Raw genomic sequence first — 21,129 nt, 5'->3', positions numbered from 1 at the left:
CTCATATTCTGGTTTCTCATTTTAAATCCTCCTCTTTTTACTTGGTTTTTTCATCTGCCATACCTCTTCTTTCATCCACTGCCCCCACAGCTCATCTCACTCCATTTCTCCCAAGACCCTCTCTCCATACTGGGACCGCCTACACTCTATTTTCTCTTTCATTAGCCACCTCTATCCTGTCCTGTTTTTCATCATTCTCTACCTCTCTACCTCTACCATGTTTGCCCTGCTCCCATCACTTCCAAAATATGATCTGCATTCCTCTCCTCTGATAGTCTCCCACTCTCTTCTCATTAAAGCATTTGATTGTCCTCTGTAATTTTGTTTTCGCCCCTGTCTGAACACAGAAATGCTCTTTTGTTGGTTGGAATGATAGCTATTAATAGCTTAAACTCCAATAATATTACAATTTTGTAATAACTACATATTTGTTCTTTTGGGTAAACATTTAGGCAACATAATGTTGGTTAGGGTTAGTTGAGATTTTGTTTCATTACTAACTGAACAATGGACATTTCTTTTCTATCAAGTTAATTCAATTCAATTTCAATTCAGTTTTATTTATATAGCGCCAAATCACAACATCTCAGGGCCTTTTCACATAGAGCAGGTCTAGACCATACTCTTTAATTTACAGAGACCCAATGATTCCCCCATGAGCAAGCACTTGCCAACAGTGGTAAGGAAAAACTCCTCTTTAATGGGAAGAAACCTCAACTCCTCAGCAGAACCCGGCTCTTGGTGGGCCATCATCTGCTTTGACTGGTTGGGTTCTTTGGATGTTCAAAGAAATGAAGGATTTTTTTTTTTATTCAGTCCTAACACTCTGGGAGGTATATAAATCACTGCCTACAAAGATAAACCTTTTCAAAATTAGTTTTTCTCTTCTGTAATACTCAGATTTTCAATCATCCATTGCCCCTGAGTGATTTGGACCATAACTGTGACAGTCATGCTGTGTGTATTTCTGTTATGTTGTTGGATATTAAAACATGAATTGTGTCTCTGTGTTTGAGTAATGACTTTGCTGTTACACAGCATATCTGTGTCATTAAAGTGAATTGATGTGAATTGAAATATTTTATGTAACTCCTGGGAGAACAGATCCCCACTGACCTCATCTTGCTGCTTGAGCTTAAGGAAGGGGTCTGTGAATAACAGCCTGTGAGACAAGTCTCTGATCAGGAGTAGAGGCTGTGACTAAGCATAAGCATTGTTATTGTTTCATTTCAAATCCAGTGTGCCGGAGGACAGTGTCACTCTACTAATACATACCTAATACTTTGTGGATAGGCATTTTTAGTGAGTCATCCTTGGCATGGTATTGAATAATGTCTATACTATGTTTTTCTTAGTTCTAATGTAAGTGGAGAGTTTTTGTTCCAAATCATAGAACATTCCATGAAGTGAGTTTTGGTATTTACACCTGAGTCATCAGTAGACATTGATCACTAACGTAGGCAGAGCTTTGCAGTGTCAAAGTGGCATTTACATCAGGAGTATTCCCCTCACCTGAACCTGTGTGGTAGCCGGTAAACTTACTGTGAACTTGACTGTACTAAAGGAACAGCAGGTTGTTTGTCAGTAGTGATTAAGGAGAAGTGACAATATCAAGGATCACTGGGATTTGCATGTGGACCTGCTGAGATCAGGTGACTTGTACAAAGCTCAGTCATGATTTCTGCTGCATGTGTATATGTGTATTATTACTGCTTATCCTTATTTAGTCTCTTCACACTATAGTCTAAAGTTGTCATTGACATCGATTCCTAATATGAATCAACAAACTTAAATTCATGATTTGTGTTGGCATTGCAATTAGATGAAATACATAATTTCCTAAAAATTATCCATCCTCAAAGGTGGCATTTATGGTGCCATGTATTATTGCTTGTGAGGCATCTGCACCTCAGGCAGAAGGCCCATGTTGGACCATTTAGAGACAGCACATACAAATTGAGATAAATGAAAGGCACAAGAACACAAAAATATCCTGGTGGTGTCCTTTAAGGGATTTGTGCTGTACTTACATGCCTATCTTTGACCTGAATATATTTATCATTGTAACTCAAACCCATAGCTCAGGCTCTGAACTTAAGATGGTGGAGTGTTTTTAAACTGATAGAGGTAGGATTCTTCCTCCTGCAGTAAATGACAGCTAAAATATGAAAAAAAAGCTTACTGGAATAGCATATAGCCCACTGCAAATGAAAGCATATACGTGCAGTTGCTGTTATTAAATGTTATATCTGTAGTGTAGGTTGTCAATCAAAAGAAGGGTTCAATTTTTTTTTCTCTATTTTGCAACCTAAAGGTAATCTGTGTGGCCTACAGAGTCAGTGGGCTCTACCAACATATTTAGGAGTCATTATTTATGATTTCATTTTTTCACAACAACAAAAGATGATTTGGATTTATTTTGGTATATAATCAGCAACTGAGTTGAATTACTCCGCATTCCTCTCATCACTCTCTGTCAGCTGAAACAAACTGTAAGCTGTCTTCATCAAAAGAGGATTTTATTACTGTTAGCATCAGTGAGGTGTCTTCTTTCAACAATAAATATGAAGCAGTGTATGAAGACATAATCCTGGTGAAAATCTGTTCCAAAAGATCGACTTTTGTAAAAAGAACCTAGATATTTTTGGGGTAACAGAAAATAATTTGTGGATAAATTATGAAAAACACACTCTCAACACACTGATCTTTAAAAGAGCAGTGTGGAGGATTTAGTGGCATCTAGCAGTGAGGTTGCAACCAACTGAATACTGAATACTTTCAAGTGGCCATGAAACTTGCAAAAAAACGTGAAAGGCCCTCTATAGAGCCAGTGTTTGGTTTGTCCATTCTGGGCTACTGTAGAAACATGATGGTGCAATGTGGCAGGCTTCGTGAAGGGGACCCACTCCCTCTGTAGATATAAAGAGCTCATTCTAAGGTAACAAAAACACAATGATTCTTAGTTTCAGGTGATTATACACTAATGAAAACATAATTATGAACATTATATTCCATTTCTGCCAATAGGTCCCCTTAAATCCTACACACTGGTGCTTTAAGGCAATAGTGTTCACATCTGTTAGAAATCTAATTTCAATAATTATGTTATTAAAAACCTTTCTTCTTTGTGATGCAAAACACATGTGATGAGGGATGCTATTAATTACTTTTACCTACTGACTGCCAACACTGGTCCTTATAATAAAGGACTAGTCCAGAGGACTAAAAATATAGAAATACAAACCCATAAACACAGAACCACATGTGCACACTTACATAGTCTTTGCTGTCTGCCTCTTGGTTATCTTCAACGTCCTCATCATCACTCTCCTCATTGCACTCATCTTAATAAACAGACAAAACACAGGTGGACATGTCAGTTGGTGTGATTGGTGCTGAGTAGCCCACTGACAAGCTTCAGTAAAGTGGATCTGCAGAACTGCAGCTGTGGTTTGGAGGAACTCCACATCCAAATATACGTCATATCCATCCAGTGTTAATATCTGCACACAAGTATCTATTTCGCAGCAAAAGTACAATAAATAAATCAAAGGTGATTTCAAATTAGCGGGAAGAATCTGAACATGCTTTCTACAGGCAACTGCTACACTGCATCCAAATACAATTAACAGTGCATTAGGAATACACCACCAAACAATGTTAATAATATGTAATTTTGTTCGATTGTTGGGAGAGTATGGGTGTTTTGGACTAACAGCTGTTAAAACCACAGATTCTGCGCTAACAGCTGCCAGTGGTGCTTAGACTAAATATTGACTGAAAGAAGGTGAATACTGAAACTATACCTAATGGTATGTCAATATCAGGGAAAGCATGAGGTCTTCCTGGCAGGGGGAAGGAGTATGCAGACTGATCTGATGTCAGCAGTAGAGGGGTTTTAGGAAGACACTTCCTCATCAGCTGGACAGAGGGCTCCACCAGACACTCCAGACTTTTACTCAACAAACATGTCTGTGGATACAAAGATAAATAACATGTTAACAACATGACAAACTTCAGTCAGTTAACAGAATCATCTGTAGGGAGACAACACAGTTACTGTGCAGCTCATTCATGGACTGTAGTGTCTTGTATAAACAGGTAAAGCAAACTGCATCTTCAGGAATATAACTGTCAATTTCAAAAATGGAGACAAAGAGTTTATAAGTGTTTTTTTAAGCATTCAGCCTTTTTTGTGTTTGTGTTACAAGTTCTAACTTCATTATCTAACTTCATTATTCAGTGGTTAAAGTGGACCAGATTGGCAGTTTCATACATAATAATGTCAAGCAAGTTCATTTTAGCGAAGATGGGTCCAGCTGCTGCCTGTAAACCGGGGAGGCGACATGAGCCTAATTCCCCCTCCAACCACAATGTGGGCTGCAATGGCAGAGTGGCGATGTCCGTACTTCTGCTTGTTGATTCCAGAGGCCTGTACTATGAAGGAAGTTCAACATACCCAGGATATCTTCTTGTTAGCTGGCTTTACTGAGCCTGACATTAGCCATCCAGATAACCAGCACTACAAAGCTGGCTATCAACTAACTCAGTCAACTCTGGGTTTTCCGGCTACGAGCACGAGTGACTGACTGCTGACTGACTGATTGACTGAATTGAATGCATTAATGTATTTTGTATCTGTGATTATATGTTTTCCTGGTAAAACCAGAGTCACAGACAGCAGGATGAAGTGGCTGCATCTGGAGCTACAGAAACAGCAGATACCTGCTCAGCCTTCTCATCATCACCTCTGACCCTCAGCAGTGGCCTTCACTCAGGTCTGATGGCTGCAGGATGAGGATAGCACACTGGGTGAGTACTTAGTTTCAGTTCAGTATCATGCTTTTTCCACAGCTGATCTGTACTGATCAGTGCTAACAGTCTAACTGGGTTGCGCATGTTTTCTTTACAGTCACCAGAGACCCAGCCTGATCTGAACTGAGAGGTTCTCTGTGATCACAGTGAATGGATACGTCTATAACTCTGTGACATCATCAGGAGATCTGGATCAATGGACCTGATGCTGCTTGTCAAGTAAATATGCACTTATTTCATAGTGCAATTTTATTTTGTGTAAGTTGTTTTCAGTTAAGTAACGTTTATTTTGCTTGTCTGTGTTTTCTCTTGTCTGTCAGCAGTGTTGACTGTGAGAGAGGATTCTCTGAAATGAACAATACAATAACGCCACTATGGACACAACTACAATCAACAAGGTCCCAGCACTGATGTTCATTTCTTTGGTGTTAATGTTCTCACTCCCACCCCAGACACAACTAATCAATAAGAGGTGTGAATGTTCTCACCTGGCCTGTAGTGATGCATTTTGGTTCGCTTGGAATTTTCTTGGTGTAAAGAAACTGAACCAGGAGCCTTAAATCATCATTTATTTATAAAAAACTGTTTGAGGTCATTTTAACCAATGGTTATAGGTTATAATGAGGAGTGACTTAACTCGTAACATAGAGTGACGCTTAAGGAACATGGAACTGATGAGAAATGCGTGTATTCTGTGGCCATGTATAATTCAATTTCAGGGTCACATGGCACAAAGTGAAAAGTGTTTCATTGAGTGTGACATCTAAATCATTGCAGGGAAGAATATTTTCATAATTTAATTAGAAAAAGGTTTTCATGGATGTCCTGCTGCTGACTGAAGCCACCTGTGTGCTGTCGCCAGCACCTTTAGTCATTAAGTTACTGTAATTTAATATTTCCTTTTATTTCAAGAAATAATTACAAAACATACTACAATGGTGTGAATCTCTTGATTTGTTGGCCATTTTAAGTACACTCTGTGGTGTTGTTGAATGAGTAAGTCAAAACATTACAGTAGCTGTAGGAAGAGACAGGCTGTTTTCCTGTTGGAAATGATTTGTAATTGCTGCAAATGATGTAGAGAAGAAACTTTGCTGTGTGTTCAGATGTTCTAGAAGGACTGGGACAAAGACTGGGACAAAGACGATGTGCCACACCTGAGTCCAGTTGTGACACTAATCACAATACTTACTAATTTGAGCATAGGTACAAAGTTTCATGAGTTTTCATGCATCCTAAAGGCCTTAAACATGTATTATAAAATAAAAATTGAGTATAAAATGAAAATTGATGCACAAAATCCAAAATGGCTGACTTCCTGTTGGGCAAAAAAAATGAAAAAATGTAAGCACAGTCTTCTATCCAACAAAAAAAGAGAATGAAACAGAAAGAGGACAACACCTTCTGAACGTTACCTGTGTAGTCTGATGCAGCAGTCTGATGCCTCCATGGGACACCAAAGCGTGTCTGGCTGCAGCACAGTGGGTAGCCTTATGGAGGCAGCGCAGCAGCGCATGGCGAATTGCTACAGCAACATGTTCAGTATCCTTGCTGTGCCAGTCTTCGTAAAGCCGCAACAGGCCTGAGATGTAACCCTTAGATACCACTAAGCAAACGTTAGCCCCTGTGAGGAACAGACAGAGACAAACATAGGAGAGGGATAGAAGGCATCAGCATGTTTCACTCTGTGATCTCTTTCCTGTTGACATCAACTTGAATAGCTGCTGACTGGACAGAATGTGGACTGAGCAAATCCACACAATGTCCAGCAATGTAAATAGTCAAGATATTTGTCACATAAGTTTTAATTCATACTCAAACTCAACTTTGTTTGTGATATCTTAAGTACAGTATAGGAGTATTAATACTTTATTAATGAATTACCTCGTTACTGAGGGTACCACTTCCTTTTTGGTTAGGATTTGTTAGTGCCAGGAGGGAGCACTAACCCTTGTTCAATTTAATCAATGAATCACTCTCATGATCATAAGTTTTTGTCCCAAACAGTGACCTCTGTATACTGCAGCTCAAAGAAACAACCAAACACTTTTAGAATAAATGAAGACATTTATTAATAGCTAAGCTATAAATCAGTAAGGTCTAAGAATAATAATAAAAATTAAAGCTGCAAGCAGCGTTGGTCGGGACCTTGCACTCTGGCCCATTGGAATCAGATCATTTTGCTTTTTAAAAATAAGGGCTGTTTCTTTCAAATGTGGTGTGCTTTTATTTTGAAAAGTTTGATTGACGTGTACTGTCAGGTGTGTAGACACAATAAGTAACTGCAGCTGGACATAGAAAAATACTCATATATTTGACCTACATACTTTGACCTACAAATCTTGAATTTTTATGTTTTTTCTATCTTTTATAATGAGTGTGAATTGCGGAATGTTTCACAGCACTGAGGGAGTGACATCACCAGAAGCAGTTGGAGAGGAGGATTTTAGAGTACGCTTCTTGTGAAATCTCCACATAAATCCCATGACTTTGGCCAAATCTTACATTCAAAATCATATTTTAGTAGGAAATTTCGTGGTGAATCCATTGATACAGGTTTGAAAGTGGTCAGACTTATAGTTTAGATGTCAGAAGCCTTTGTTTGACACGAAGTTCATGCCTCCCCATTGTTTTACATTGTAAGGGTGATGTGGCACTGCAACTTTGACAGCTTATAAAATCCAAACCATTTGAGTTATTACACAAGTTTTTGACAACTTTTTTTAAGCATGGTGTCATAAATCATCTCTTAAAGTTTGAAGCTGATAGAAGTTTGTTCAGGGACCAAAATTGGGGCAAAGTCTTATTTTGAAAGTCAAATTGCAGACTTCCTGTTGGATTTAGGTCAGAGGTGTCAGTGTTTGATTTGTAGTTCTTGATGAGATGAATAATTGAGTTCTAGTTTGATCTCTCTACGACATTCCTACAGGCTGTGGTGGCCATTTTAGTTACATAGGTGGCACTAGAGAGCACATTTTGGCACTTTGGGGGTTGATTTTTACATTTTAACAAATTTTTCACCAGACCTGATGTGTGTGCCAAATTTAGTGAGTTTTTGAGCATGTTTAGGGGGTCAAATTTAGGTGTGAAGTCTGTAATACTAAAGAAAGAAACAAACAGACATGAAAAACAATAGGGTCCTCACCCTCAGGCGAGGACTACTGTTTTACAGTACAGTACAGTACAGTAATAATAAGGAATTTCTCAGGTATGTCTTAATATAATAGCCCAGTGCCCATATGAACAGTGAAAGAGGTTTTCCTCACTGTAATCATTCCTCTTGTTCATACTGGCTATTAAAAGATCCCCTTCAAATGTGCTTTCAGTGTAAGTGATGGGGGACAAAATCCACAGTGTGTCCACACAGTCATTTAGTGCAAAAATGCATTTAAAAGTTGATCTGAAGATTATATGAGACTTCCACAGTCTGAGTTAGTCTGGATATCGGTCACATTTACAGTCTTTTTAGCATCAAATCCCCTCTTTGTGTTTCCTCGGACAGTGTTTCTCTGTGGAGCTGTGGTGGAAGTATAGTAACAAAAAGAGGGACTTTGGCACTAAAAACTGTTACTTGATTTGAGTCATTTGGATGACTGAAGCATCATTTTAGCTTCAGATAAACTTTTAAATACATTTTTGCACAGAAGGAGGACTGTGGATTTTGTCTCCCATCACTTACATTGTAAGTGCATTATGAAGGGATCTTCTAATGGTCAGTATGAACAGGAGGAATGATTACAGCAAGAAAAACATGTTTCAGTGTGGGGGCACCTGACTGTTTAAGACCCCCCACCCAACAGTGTTAGTGCCTTCAAATAATAGTTGTACTATCATTGTCTTAAAGTTGAAACAGAGGAACTCTTATCTGTGAGTCCTAAAACCACCAGCAGATATTTTTTCTAATAAGTGCTTGGCTAATTTTGTACATAAGGATAAGCTCAAAAAGTATAGCTGAATTGAAATGATCAAGGAATTAGTGATTATGTGTAAATAAATCTGAATCAATTGGATTACTACAAAATGAGGCAGTGTAAATATAAAGACAAGTGTAAATATTCAAAAATGTGTTAAAAGCTGGTTTTGATTTAGAGTATTTGGAATGTTTAGCTATATTTCTACAGAGACAAACACTGCAGTTTAGTAGGTTAGATGGCAAACACAGAATATGTAAGTGTTGTTAGATTAGCCTGTCCCAGAACAGTTCAGAATCAGGAGGGAAATTGCATTCAAAATACTGGTCATCAGGAAGAAAAATATTTCATATCTACAAATATGACTTGATATTAGGGTAATTGGTGCCTTTATGTTCACTCCAAACATTGCATTATAGATCAAAGTGAAACACTGAGAGCAGGCTCATTTCGATGTTCCAGTTTATGAGGAATGCAGTCCTCTTGATGTTCTGTGCAAATTGGCACTTTGACATAAGCGCAGCACAATATTGCATAAATCATGAAAAAGCTCAGAGCCCTCCAAATCTCTCGCTGCCTCTGTAGAAGTGACTCTCTGTCACCACACAAAATGTGTCCATGAGTCTGGTAAGTCTGTACACAACAAGAATAGAGGACGAGTTTAGACAGTCAGAGAGAAAAAGGAAGCATAACTGTTTGCTGACTATTTTCTGAGTTGATCTGAGTTTATCTGCAGCTCCAGAAGGTTACAAACAGTGAGGACAATGCATCCTCTCTGAGGAAGCCCTGCTGCTGCCTTGGATCCATTACAGAAGAACTCATGTCTATTCACTTATATTAATAGAAAAGAGGTTGCAGTTCAGGTGCATACAGTGTGTGCACATGCATCAAGGACTCTGACTGGAAAGAATAAATAAATGGCTGTGTTTAAAGCATACGTTTGGTTATTTTCCATAGTTTCTAACTCTAAACAAATCTCATGTACAGAGCCAAACCAACAATGAACTGATCTAACAAGCAGTGTGTGTGTATCAAAGCCTGATATATCTTATTCCTCTGTGCCGTAGAGCTCTGTTGTTGTCCAAAAACTATTAAAACACATCAATAAGCCACACTGTTGCACTGGGTGACATGTTCCTTCATCACCATGAACACACACACCGTAGATTATTTTCTCTCAATTCCATACACACTGTCCTACTGCCAGAAATACTCACTAAAGCATCAAATGTGTGTATTAATCCACTGCTGAAAATAGCGCAACAACTGCAATATTTTCTCCTGTTTGAGTCATGTTTGTGAAAAACTACATTGACAAGTTGTTTTAGGAAATTACTGAGCCTAAAAAATAAATGATGAATATATATTTGTGAGTCTTTTTTAAAGCTTTATATATTCAATAAGAACCAATGGGCTTGGGGCTGAGTGTCAGAAGGTATTGAGAGACGGACTAACACATTATTGGTTTGATTCTTTTAATGGGATTTGTTGACAGTAAGAATATACAGTATCTGCAAAGTTACACTTTCAGGTCCTTGTGCTTCAATACAATCATGGGAGAAGTTGTCCTTTCAAAGAAACAACTTGTAAGTGTTCATATAACCTACAATAACCCTTTCATATATGAACTAAGCAGACCTTTTGATTTGATATAGCAAGAGAAGCCCAGGTGGACATAAATGATACAGGAGTGGATACCTAAATGGAACCAAGATATCAGTGTTTCTAGTTCCACCTGTGGTTTTCCTGTAATGATATGTCAAATGTTGCTTTGAAAAGATGTATAACTATACTGTCCAGAATGCAATGAAATCACATCCTGGATGTGACATGAACAAGATCAAAAACTCCTAGGGCCCTATTTTAACGATCTAAAGCACACCATCTGAAGCACATGGCGCAAGTGCATTTAAGGTGTGTCCAAAGCCACTTTTGCCATTTTAACGGCGGAAAAATGGTCGATGCGCCAGGCGCATGGTTCAAAGGGGTTGTCCATAGTCTCCTAATTAATCATGGGTGTGTTTTGGGCGTAACATGCAATAAACCAATCAGACAATCATCTCCCATTCCCTTTAAAAGCCAAGTGCGCTTGCACCTTGGCGGGTTGCTTTTATGAGGGCGCATTTGCCAAGTAGTAAGAAGGAACGCTTCTCGGCAGAGGAAACAGATCTGCTCGTGGGCAAAGTGAAAGCGCACGATCCCGTAGCCCCAGACCACCAGTTTAAGATCCTGTTCAGTCATTTGTTGCAAATGTATTTTCATTGGTTTTTTGAAAAGGTTTAAAGGCTTTGATTTCTTTAAAATCGTTTTGTTCAGTCGTGGAGTAACAGGTAAAATCAGCAGGGTTTTAATTTCTGAAAGTATGGAAACCTGATCACTGTACTCTCAAAAATGTTAAAGAATATTTGTTAAATATTGTTCAAACATTAAATCATTAATTTTAATCATGTGAAGAATCATCAACACAGTTACCAGGACTTGATCAGCTCTCCAAGATTCTGATCCTGTTGCTGGCAGCAGCTAGAAGCTGTGCAGATTTATTTCCTTTGTTAGTTTAATCATTGTTTTCACCTCATTTATTTCATTCTTTAGTTTAATCATATGTTCCTCATGTCATCATGTATTAATGTAGCAGGAAAGTCGATTTGTGTCTGATCCGTTGTTGTCCATCTGTTTAAATACCTACCTGTGTTGCCACGATTTCGTCAAAGATCATTACTGCGATTAGTTAATTCCTGATAAATATTATGACTAAACATTATGACATGTATTTTTTAAAATATGTTGATGTATACAAAAATAATCTTTCACACTGTAATCCTTTTATTTGTCATCTTTTGCAGGTTTGTGCACTGCTGCACATCCATGTGTGTGTAAAAAGCAGAGTGCATGCACGTTGTGCACCAGCCTGTGTAGGCGCACATTACTGTCTTGATAATGCACCCTTAAAATAACAGTGAAACACTGCGCCACTGACTTCAGACCAGGTTTTTGTTGGTCAATAGCAGAGACTCTGCCCTCTGCGTGTATTTTCTTATTATTTTGCTGTGTCTGGGACATTTCTGGGCCTCAGCCTTTGGGCAGTGGGTGTGTAGCCCCCAGCCAATAACAGCTGGGGCTATACCCGCATCCTGGATGTGAGGTCAGGATGCGTAGCATGGCGACTGGGTTACATTGCTGTCTCCATCTCTCTGCTCTCTGTCTCTGTGTCATGGATGTATAAAGAGCTGCAGGTCTGTGTGTCTGCTTGACCGAGGGCGGGGCTGAGCTACACACACGCAGAGCAGAGAGGCCACAGCCGACAGGATGAATTATTTGTGCTTTAGAACGTAACCACTGTAAAACAATCAGAAAATGGTGTTTTATTTATCTGATTCATGGCTTTGTTCTCTCTAACACCACTCCCTCTCTTCATTCACTCTCTAGCTTGCTTGACCACCACTCTCTCTGTCTCTGAGCCAGGGAGAAAGGGCCAACTTTGCATGTTGTGTTTACAAGCACCAACCGACAAATCCTGCATAGTATACCTTCAAAGATGTTGGATTTGAAAAATTGCCTCTCATTTAGTCAAACACCTTTACACTGTGTAGTGTAATGAAGACTGGAGCCTCTAGGGGTCAGTAACAGACTTCAGGTTATTAATCTTACCTATGAAACAACCCATTTCAACCCAAACCTTGAAATCACACTTTTTTTTTTGCTCAGATTTTGAGCAGCACACATCGGTGACCACTGTCACTTAACAAGATAACAACCACAGCTAACAACCAAGAGCTCTTCACAGCACCACAGGCCCCGAGACACATACTTCACTGTCTGTCCGCAGCTGAGAATCAAAGAGAATAAATTACTGCTTCACCAGACTGGAGGAAAAAGGATGTTTAAAGATCCTGAAGAGGGCAAAGAGAGAGAGATGGTAGAGGGAGGTGTATGTGTGATATATACTGTACATGAAACCAAAACAGAATAACAAATGTGATGTATGTATGTATGTATGTTTGTGTGTTTATGTATATGGGAGCTATTGCAATACTACAGAAATCTCTCTCAATTCAGAATGTCTCACACTCAATGAGAATATGCGTGTGTGAGAAAGAAAAACAGATTCCATCCCCTTCACATTTCCAGCAGTTGGGGAAATAACAGACGAGACTTTCCTTTGTCTTGAGAAGCTGCAGCATTTATTTACTGACAGCCTATGCTGTACATTTACTGCCAGACTGACAACTTACTGCTAACCTTTTCCTCTGCTCTGCTCATATTCACCATAACTTTCCTGCCGCTCACTCTCTCGCTCAACCACACACTTCCTAAACACACACATTACACGCTGTTCTATTCCTTAACAGAGCACACCACCAACGGTTTCCACACAGGGGCTGACTAATGTTTTGGGACAGCGCTGCACAGAGGCTCCTATTGATTTCTGAATGAATAGATATTTGGCACTATTTTTGACATTTTAAAATTAAAATTAAAGTTTTTTTGGCCTGGCGAGGGTTCTTGTTGGCCTGGCGGCCCACCAGGCCTATACAATTATAGGGGAAACACTGAACAGTGAGCCCTGCAGGACAGATCTACACATTGCAACACACAAGTTCTGCTCTGCGTCACATTACCAGACAAAATGTAGCCTTTAGAAGACCAGTGCAGTGCCCATTCTAAAAGTACCTGTTTGGAACAGGCTGATTGCTTAGCCTCCAGTATTGCTGCTTGCAACTTTCTTGAGAACCACTCATCCAAACAACTTCACGCTCAACACTGCACTTCCTTGGGTCCTCAGCAATACACCTGCCAAGAGTGAAGTCGACCGGATGAACGGTTGACAAGAAAATCGATTCTTGGAGCACACTAAGTGTATGCATGTTTCAGCGTTCTAAATTCAGTCATGAAAAGTTCAGCTGATGAGAGTGTCATTAACATGTAGGAATTATCTTAAAGGGGACTTATTATGCTTTTCTCTATTTTCAGTCATATATATCATGTTAAAATGTCAGATGTTCAAGTTAAAAGTGGTCGACAAATAGTGAGGTAAATGTATATAGAATTAATTCCTGTGAACAAAAAGCACCAGCTTCGCACTGCTCTGAACACTCCAACATTTTTTCAACTTTCAGCCCGAGCATGCAAGTTCACTGCTCCACTCCACAAATATTATGGCATTTTTTCATTGTTTTTAGGAGTAGTCATGCCGAGCCTTGACTGGAGTGGAGCTGACACGCTGTGAGTGTTTTTCCATTACACAGCAGGGCAAAGTAAAATAACTAGTTTACCTGTTGGAGGTGTGCTGGTCGCCTGCAGCTCTTCATCAAACATCATCATCACTGTGGCTGTGTCTGCTTGTACTATTCTTCCTTGCATTATTTCTGACTGACCCGCTCAACAAAGAGCTCCAAATATCTCCAGTTGTTGTTGTTTTGACTGATTTTTAGTGCCAAAGACTCCTGTCCGTCCACGGATTCAGAATTAAGTGTCATGGGGACAGGGCTTTCTCTATATCCACCCCAAAATTATGAACTCTCTCCCTCCAGCTGTGATTCTCCCCTGCTATTGAGATTTTCAAGAGACAACTTAAAACTCACTTCTGCACGTTAGCCTTCAACTGTTCCTGAAGTCTTTGTATGTCTGTGTGCCTTGTTTGACCATGTGCCTTTATTATTATTGTGATTTCCTTCAGTTTGTTTTTATTCTTACTTTTCTCTTTGCCTTCATTGTGTTTTTCTCTTCTGTCTTTTAGTTTTGTTTCCCTCTATGTGCTGTAAAGCACTTTGGATCAACTGTGTTGTGTGTAAAGTGCTATATAAATAAAGTTGAGGTGAGTTGAAATTGTCAATGGCAGGATGATGACAGTGAAAGTTAACAGTGATTTTGAGTCATATTGATCTTTTGATGATGGTTAAATGAGTGTAAATTACAATCATTCATCATGACTTTCATTTACTGTATTTAATAGTCATGAAGAATATTCTGAAATAAACAGACCTGAATTTATACATAAATGAATATGTAAACTATCATACACTGTTTTAGTGGGTTTATGTCATCTGTATGGTTATACTGTAATTTCATCCTTTATATTTACATCCCATGTGTATAAAGCAAAAATGCATGAGAAAAGAGCAGGTTATTTATAATGTATGTCTGGAGCTACCTGAGGGACAGTGTTATTTGGAAATGTTACACAGGGAAACAATTTGCTGTGGCATTTAGAATGTTTTAGCTCAGACGTTCTGCTGTGGAGAATCCTGTCTCACAGGGCACAGACAGACAAGTAAAGGTGTTATTACAGTGAGACAGATAGTGCATTCAAACCTGTGTTTTATAAGATTGTGCTGAACATCCTGAAATGCTTCCACACAGTACACTTTAGTCTCTGTGCTGTACCCTGAATCATCAGATCACCTGAATATCACTGAAACTCTCTCTGTAAACATTTCCAGGTTTGCACATTCTTCTTCTTCTTCACTGAGACCAAAGTCATTTGAGTAAGTCGCTTAGTTTTTGATATCCAGTTTGAGATCAGCTCTCAAAACATTTGACATACCATAAATACTCAAATAGTGGCTATAGCTTTTATTTATTTCAACAGCAGAGGGAACCAGGCCTTTATCTGAAATAGGCTTATTTCTAATTTCCCCTGTTAAAACAAGGTTAGCACTTCCTCCATGTTTACCTGTTGTCTCAATAATAATCTTTATTTATAGAGCACTTTTCTAAGTGCTTCACCCAACTTCAAAAAAAGCAGATCATAAAAACAAAATAAGCAAATAAAACAAATAAAACAAAGTACAGTGTCGCCAGCAAAAGTACATGAAATAATATATTTGGTATAATGTCCATTTCCACATCTGTAATTCTATCAGTACAACAATAAAGTCACCTCACCACTCTGCTGCTGTCTTTCTCTTTTCTAAAAGAAATATTGATTTCATTCACTCATTTTTTTCTTTTTTGGATTATTGTTAAGCTACTATCAATGAAGGTGAACATGTTCTCTCTTTACTCATGTAGAAATATAAACAAACATAATATTACAACAACATTTTCAAAATGTTTTTCTTCCTTTGCGGTTGAAAGAATGCAGAATTTGCTTCTCTGTATGATAAAATGGAGATTCTAACTCAAAGCGGTATGGCTCTTTGATTGTTTTTAGTAGTTTTTGGACAACAACGGAGGTCTACAGCACAGCGGAATAACACATCAGACTTTGGATACACACACAACACTTGTAAGTAGGATAAGTTCATTGTTGGTTTGGCTCTGCTCATGAGATTTGTTGAAAATGAGAAAAATATAGAGACTCACCAGCCGAATGCTTTAAGGAGGAATTGTGGATTACTGCTACCCCTCCACCCTTCCTATTTACTCAAGCAATATGGGAGCTTGCATAATTAGGAGGGGAGGTTTCATTTAGGGGTAAATAATCACCAGGTTTAGGCAGTTTCACACAATCCCATTATATCTAGTTTGTGTTCAGTAATAAATTTAGAAAAAGCAATTTTCAGAGAAACTGAGGGGACTGAAATGAGAAGGGGTCAACACATATTATGTTTCTTCTGTCTATGCGGTCTCTGTATGACATAAGTTTGGCATAACAGCCAGACTGTCTGTTAGTTCATCTAATAGAGATAATATGGGAGATAAGTAAGTAATGCAGCTGTTAACATGGAAGTAAGCACTGGAGACATGGTAGTGTGATAATTAATCAGAGTTCGGGTGGATGCCATCTCTTTTATGTAGGTCATTCCAAGTCCAGAGGGAATGAAAATGACAAATCCAGGGCCAGCAGCAGTGCAAGAATTCATCAGCAGTAGTAGCTTTTTATTGCTACTTTCTAAAACCTGTAAGCTGCTCCTGTTAAAGCTATTCTTATTTCCTTTAACTGGACTAAGCAGTTTACGTCAGCTATTATAAAGACAACTTACCTCCTGCCTTTGGAACCAAAACATATTTACTTTTACATAAAGGAGTGCTTCTCCTATTCAAGCCTCAATGCACTGCGTACTGTACTGTTTCTCAATGAGATGCCACACAATCACCAAATGACCACGTATCCATGGAATAAAAGAAATACATCATTAAACAAGAAAATAGTCTCTGAAATGCAAGCATTGCATGGAGATAGGGTTTGAGTGCTGTTGTTTGGTTGTGATGATAATGGTGTATATCCAGTATGATGGAAACCATCAGCTGGTGAATGATGAGGCTCATGAAAAACTTACTTGTGCACAGCAGAGCAGCAAAGGCATTAATGGATGCCCTGGAAAACAAACAGAAAGAGAGGTTAGTCTTTCAATCACTTTAATGTACACATCACTTTAATATGCAAACACAAACTGTACATTAGACACAAGTGTGAAGATGCACGCAACTGAGTGTGGTTTTAGTAGTTTTGGTATGACAACTAAATTGAATTCATCGTATAGTCAGACAAATGTATGTATTTTCTGTGGCTCCTGTGTAAGAGTTATACAGCTTTGAGGCATCCAGTTTTATGAACAGTATATTTTTGGACATAATACAATGTACATAATCTGAAAATTAAAGAAAAGTCAAACCCTTCTTCAAGTTTTAAGTATCAAACATTATTCATCAGTGTTTAGAAACTGATACTTCATGAAATTACTGATGTGCTTTATAAACTCTACTTAATGAATGACTCCTTTGTTTGCCATCACACCTTCATGGTACCCGAATTACCTTTCAGGCAAGATATGAACGTTTTTAAATGAAGGCTGACGTTGGATTACCGACCAAGTAGGTCCCACAGACTGAGGAGCCCAGATGGCTCACTGTGGGGAAATCGGTTTCTGCTAATATATATTTTAATTGTGATTACATGAATATGCACTAGTAAAAATAACAATGTCAGCTGACATGATGAGCACTTTGACATGGATGCTGCTTAAGGCCCTGTGTCAAAATCTAGTTTTGAGACCTTCATTACAACAACTGATTCTATGTTTATATGGTGCATATTCCTAAATTAATCTGCATTTAATCAGATTACCACATAGAAAACCTGGGCTCACTGAGAAGAAGCATAGCCAGAGTGTCAAGGAAGGTGATAATGGGCAGACTCAGAGATGTGTTGAATGACTAAAAAAAGTGATGTAAGCCATAATGCTGCGCCAAACAACGCAAATACTAAACCAAACATTTAACTAAGTACAATAAATTCCCCCATACCTGATCCAACAGCCAGTCCTCACAAGAAAAACGACAATATATGTCTGAAATTCAGGCCGGCAAAAATGACCTATAATTATATTTACGCAATCTAGTGGCTGTAGTAATTATGGCCTGGGAAGTGACGCAGTTCAGATGATGTCAGTATAAGGTGACTTGATGAGATGATTTTGGCTTTAGAGAGTTAGATGTCAAAAAATGGAGTTTGCTGCAGGAGACCACTGGCTGGGACATTTTTTTAACAACCGTAACGTTGTGGTGTTTGCTGTTGCCATGACGATGAAAGTGCATAACTTTAAGGAAGTATAAACCACATCTCAAGTTATCATTTTAACTCAAACCATGATCTTTCCCTAACCCTAACCAAGTGGTTTTTGTGCATAAACATAACCAGACCTTAACCACAGCATTGTCACATTGTAAAACATCATTATTTTTTAACAGTTATTTGTACCAGTTTTGGAAAGCGGCATATTACGATCTTATGGGTCATTCTGTTACGTGCATTTCCTCAGTGACATCCACAACATGTGACTTGATTACACATCTCTATCCATCTTCACATGGGTGGAGATGTGGACTGAAGTCTAAACAACTCATAAGGCTAACCTTACATGATCTGTGTGGTGGTGCTTTGGGAAAAGTAGCTCCATTGATGTTACTGTTGGTACTGCTGTCTGGCAGTGAATCAGTTCATCAAGCAGCTCCCTAGTGATCCACAACTAAGTGATTTTTAATTAAGACTCAGTCAGGTTTGCTTAGTGGAGGGCTTCTACGTCTGTATCTGACCTGTGTGTATGTGTGTGTGTGTGTGTATGTGTGTGTGTGTGTGTGTTTGTGTGTGGTTTGCGTGCATGCACACTGAGATAAAGAATGTAACACTGTCCAGTGTATTAATACTAACAGTGAGTAAACCAGGGTTTCACTAACAGGGGTTACAAAGGGTGACAAGAGGTCAGGTCCCCTGAGGCCATTAGCAGCCACTAGAGTCCATGCTAAGTTTACTGAGGATGGGAAATACTACTCTCTTAAAAAGTATCTGTGTCATTTTCAAACGTTCAAAGGGACAACACACAGTTTTAATGTTAAATGCAAAATATGTTAATCTCATTTGAAATTGAACTAAAATGAAAGAAACAGGAATGGAATAAGAATAAAAATTCTAATTTGCCATGAGTCTTCCAAATCCTCCAAATCCCACAGTGCACCATGCCCAAAGAGAACATAATGTTTTCATAATGTTTTACAAGATATGGATTTTATATAGTGTATTAATCTGAAAATAGCACATCAGTTAAATGAATTCAGTATATAATTAATGAATCCATGGCTCAAAATAAAGACAGTTCAAAGAAGAGCAACCATTACCCAGGCTAACCTTGTGGGAATTATTATCTGGACATACAGAATTACAGTCTGATAGCTGTATTTAGTAAGCTGCTACGCTGCTTTTGAGGTAAATAAGCCAGCATTTCATTTTAGAGGTGCCAAGCATTTGACAGATGTGAAGATACATGCTATAAAAGAATTGATTTACTGCTTGATGCAGTAATGTTTGAACATGGTGTTGGACTGCGGCTGGCAGGCAGCCACATGACTGACGGACTGTGTTTCAGTGTCTATTTCCCCTCAGAGAGTTGACTAACTGCTGTCTTCTACTTGTCCTGATTAACATGGAAATAGTTTTTTTTTGGAGAAAATAATATGAATAATATAAACTAGAACTAAATTGTTCAGGATTTGATTCATAGCTTACCACAATTATGCATTTGCACATCCTTGAATTACAATGTATTCATCTATAAAAAAAATGTCAGGTATGTCAAACTATCTCCTCTGCTACAGGTGAGGTACAGTAATGCTCACACCTGGTACAATCTGAAGAGAGTCAAACAGACTGAAGTGAAGGATTAACTGCTGCTGACAGTTGAGAATAGATGGATAGATTTAGTTGTACAGCTTTGGACAGTCTGACTGACTTTGCTACTTTGAAAGTGTGGACGGCAGCCAACCGGGATATCTAACAGCCGCCATATTACAGCTATAATTGGATAAATCAGTGTGACAGACATGTCTAACTGCCTCTCACACTTAAGGGAAATAGCATATCTCCTGCCTCGTTGCTCTCATTACATCACAGGAATTCACAGCTGCCAATTCTTACAAATTATCCAAAGTAGCAGCTGGCTTTGAAATCGCAAATCCCAGAGTCTTCTAATTGTGTTAGAACAATTAACAGCTGGCTTCTGCATGTAAAAGATATAGAAATCTCACCCCAGGGCTATAAATTTGTGATGTCACCACCGGGGAGTTTCATGTTCACTAGTGGCTGATCAGGGACTGGTATGCCTGGCATTGAGCCAGGCAGAGGGGTCGGTACTCCTGGTGCATTTGGCATGCTCCACTGGGTATACTGAAGGATGTTGGCTATTTGAGCCAAATGCCATCAGTTCTGACAGAGACAGATGGGAAGATCATATTCAATCCACAAGGAGAAGGATTATGGCTTACGTAACAGCTCAAGATCACTCTTTAGTTCAGGAGAAATACGATGATGTGCCAAGAATATGTTGATATAATGATGATGTTTCTCTGTAAATTGTAATGCTGCCATACAGTTTGTGTGTGGAGATAGTGCAATCTCACAGACATTGTCCTGTTGGATACAGAAATGTTGGGTAGAACAAACAAAATACTTACAAATTCAACTCAAAGTCCAATCACAAACTGTTTTTGTCTTTTTTTGAGCAGCTGATACTGCTGATGCTCTTGGCATGTCCCACTGGGTCTACTGAGGAAGACTGTGAGAGGTGCTTGAAAGTTCTAAGGGAAAAAACTTGTAAGCAGACTTTAAATTAAATCTTAAACTACTGTTTCCAAGTTAAAGGTCCAGTGTGTAGAATTTAGTGGCATCTGGCAGTGAGGTTGCAGATTGCAACCAAATGAATACCCCCTTCCCTTCCTCCTTCCCTTCCAAGTGCATAGGAGAACCTACAGTGGCTGTGAAACTCGCAAAAAACACAAAAGGCCCTCTCTAGAGCCAGTGTTTGATTTGTTTGTTGGTTTGTTCAGGGCTACTGTAGAGACATGGCAATGCAACACGGCGGGCTCTGTGGAAGAGGATTTAGCTCCCTATGTAGATATAAAGGGCTCATCCTAAAGTGACCAAAACACAACAATTCTAGTTTCATGGGATTATACACTGATTAAAACA

The 21,129-nt window shown here is 38.8% G+C and overlaps 1 protein-coding gene across 1 annotated transcript in view; it reads right to left on the bottom strand.

The window, feature by feature from the left end:
• LOC122986390 (cytosolic carboxypeptidase 4) overlaps window positions 1-21,129 on the bottom strand; it is a 200,941-nt gene that overhangs the window by 105,840 nt on the left and 73,972 nt on the right. The window contains exons 7-10 of the mRNA XM_044357626.1: window positions 16,949-16,986; window positions 6,231-6,439; window positions 3,807-3,972; window positions 3,277-3,344 (exon numbers count right to left, since the gene is read on the bottom strand). Coding sequence (XP_044213561.1) covers window positions 3,277-3,344; window positions 3,807-3,972; window positions 6,231-6,439; window positions 16,949-16,986 — 481 coding nt within the window. The remainder of the gene's footprint in view (window positions 1-3,276; window positions 3,345-3,806; window positions 3,973-6,230; window positions 6,440-16,948; window positions 16,987-21,129) is intronic.

Source organism: Thunnus albacares, chromosome 7 (assembly GCF_914725855.1).
Source record: "Thunnus albacares chromosome 7, fThuAlb1.1, whole genome shotgun sequence".
Taxonomy (NCBI): domain Eukaryota; kingdom Metazoa; phylum Chordata; class Actinopteri; order Scombriformes; family Scombridae; genus Thunnus; species Thunnus albacares.
Note: the sequence above shows the minus strand (reverse complement) of the source record. Positions and strands in the feature narration are given on the sequence as shown.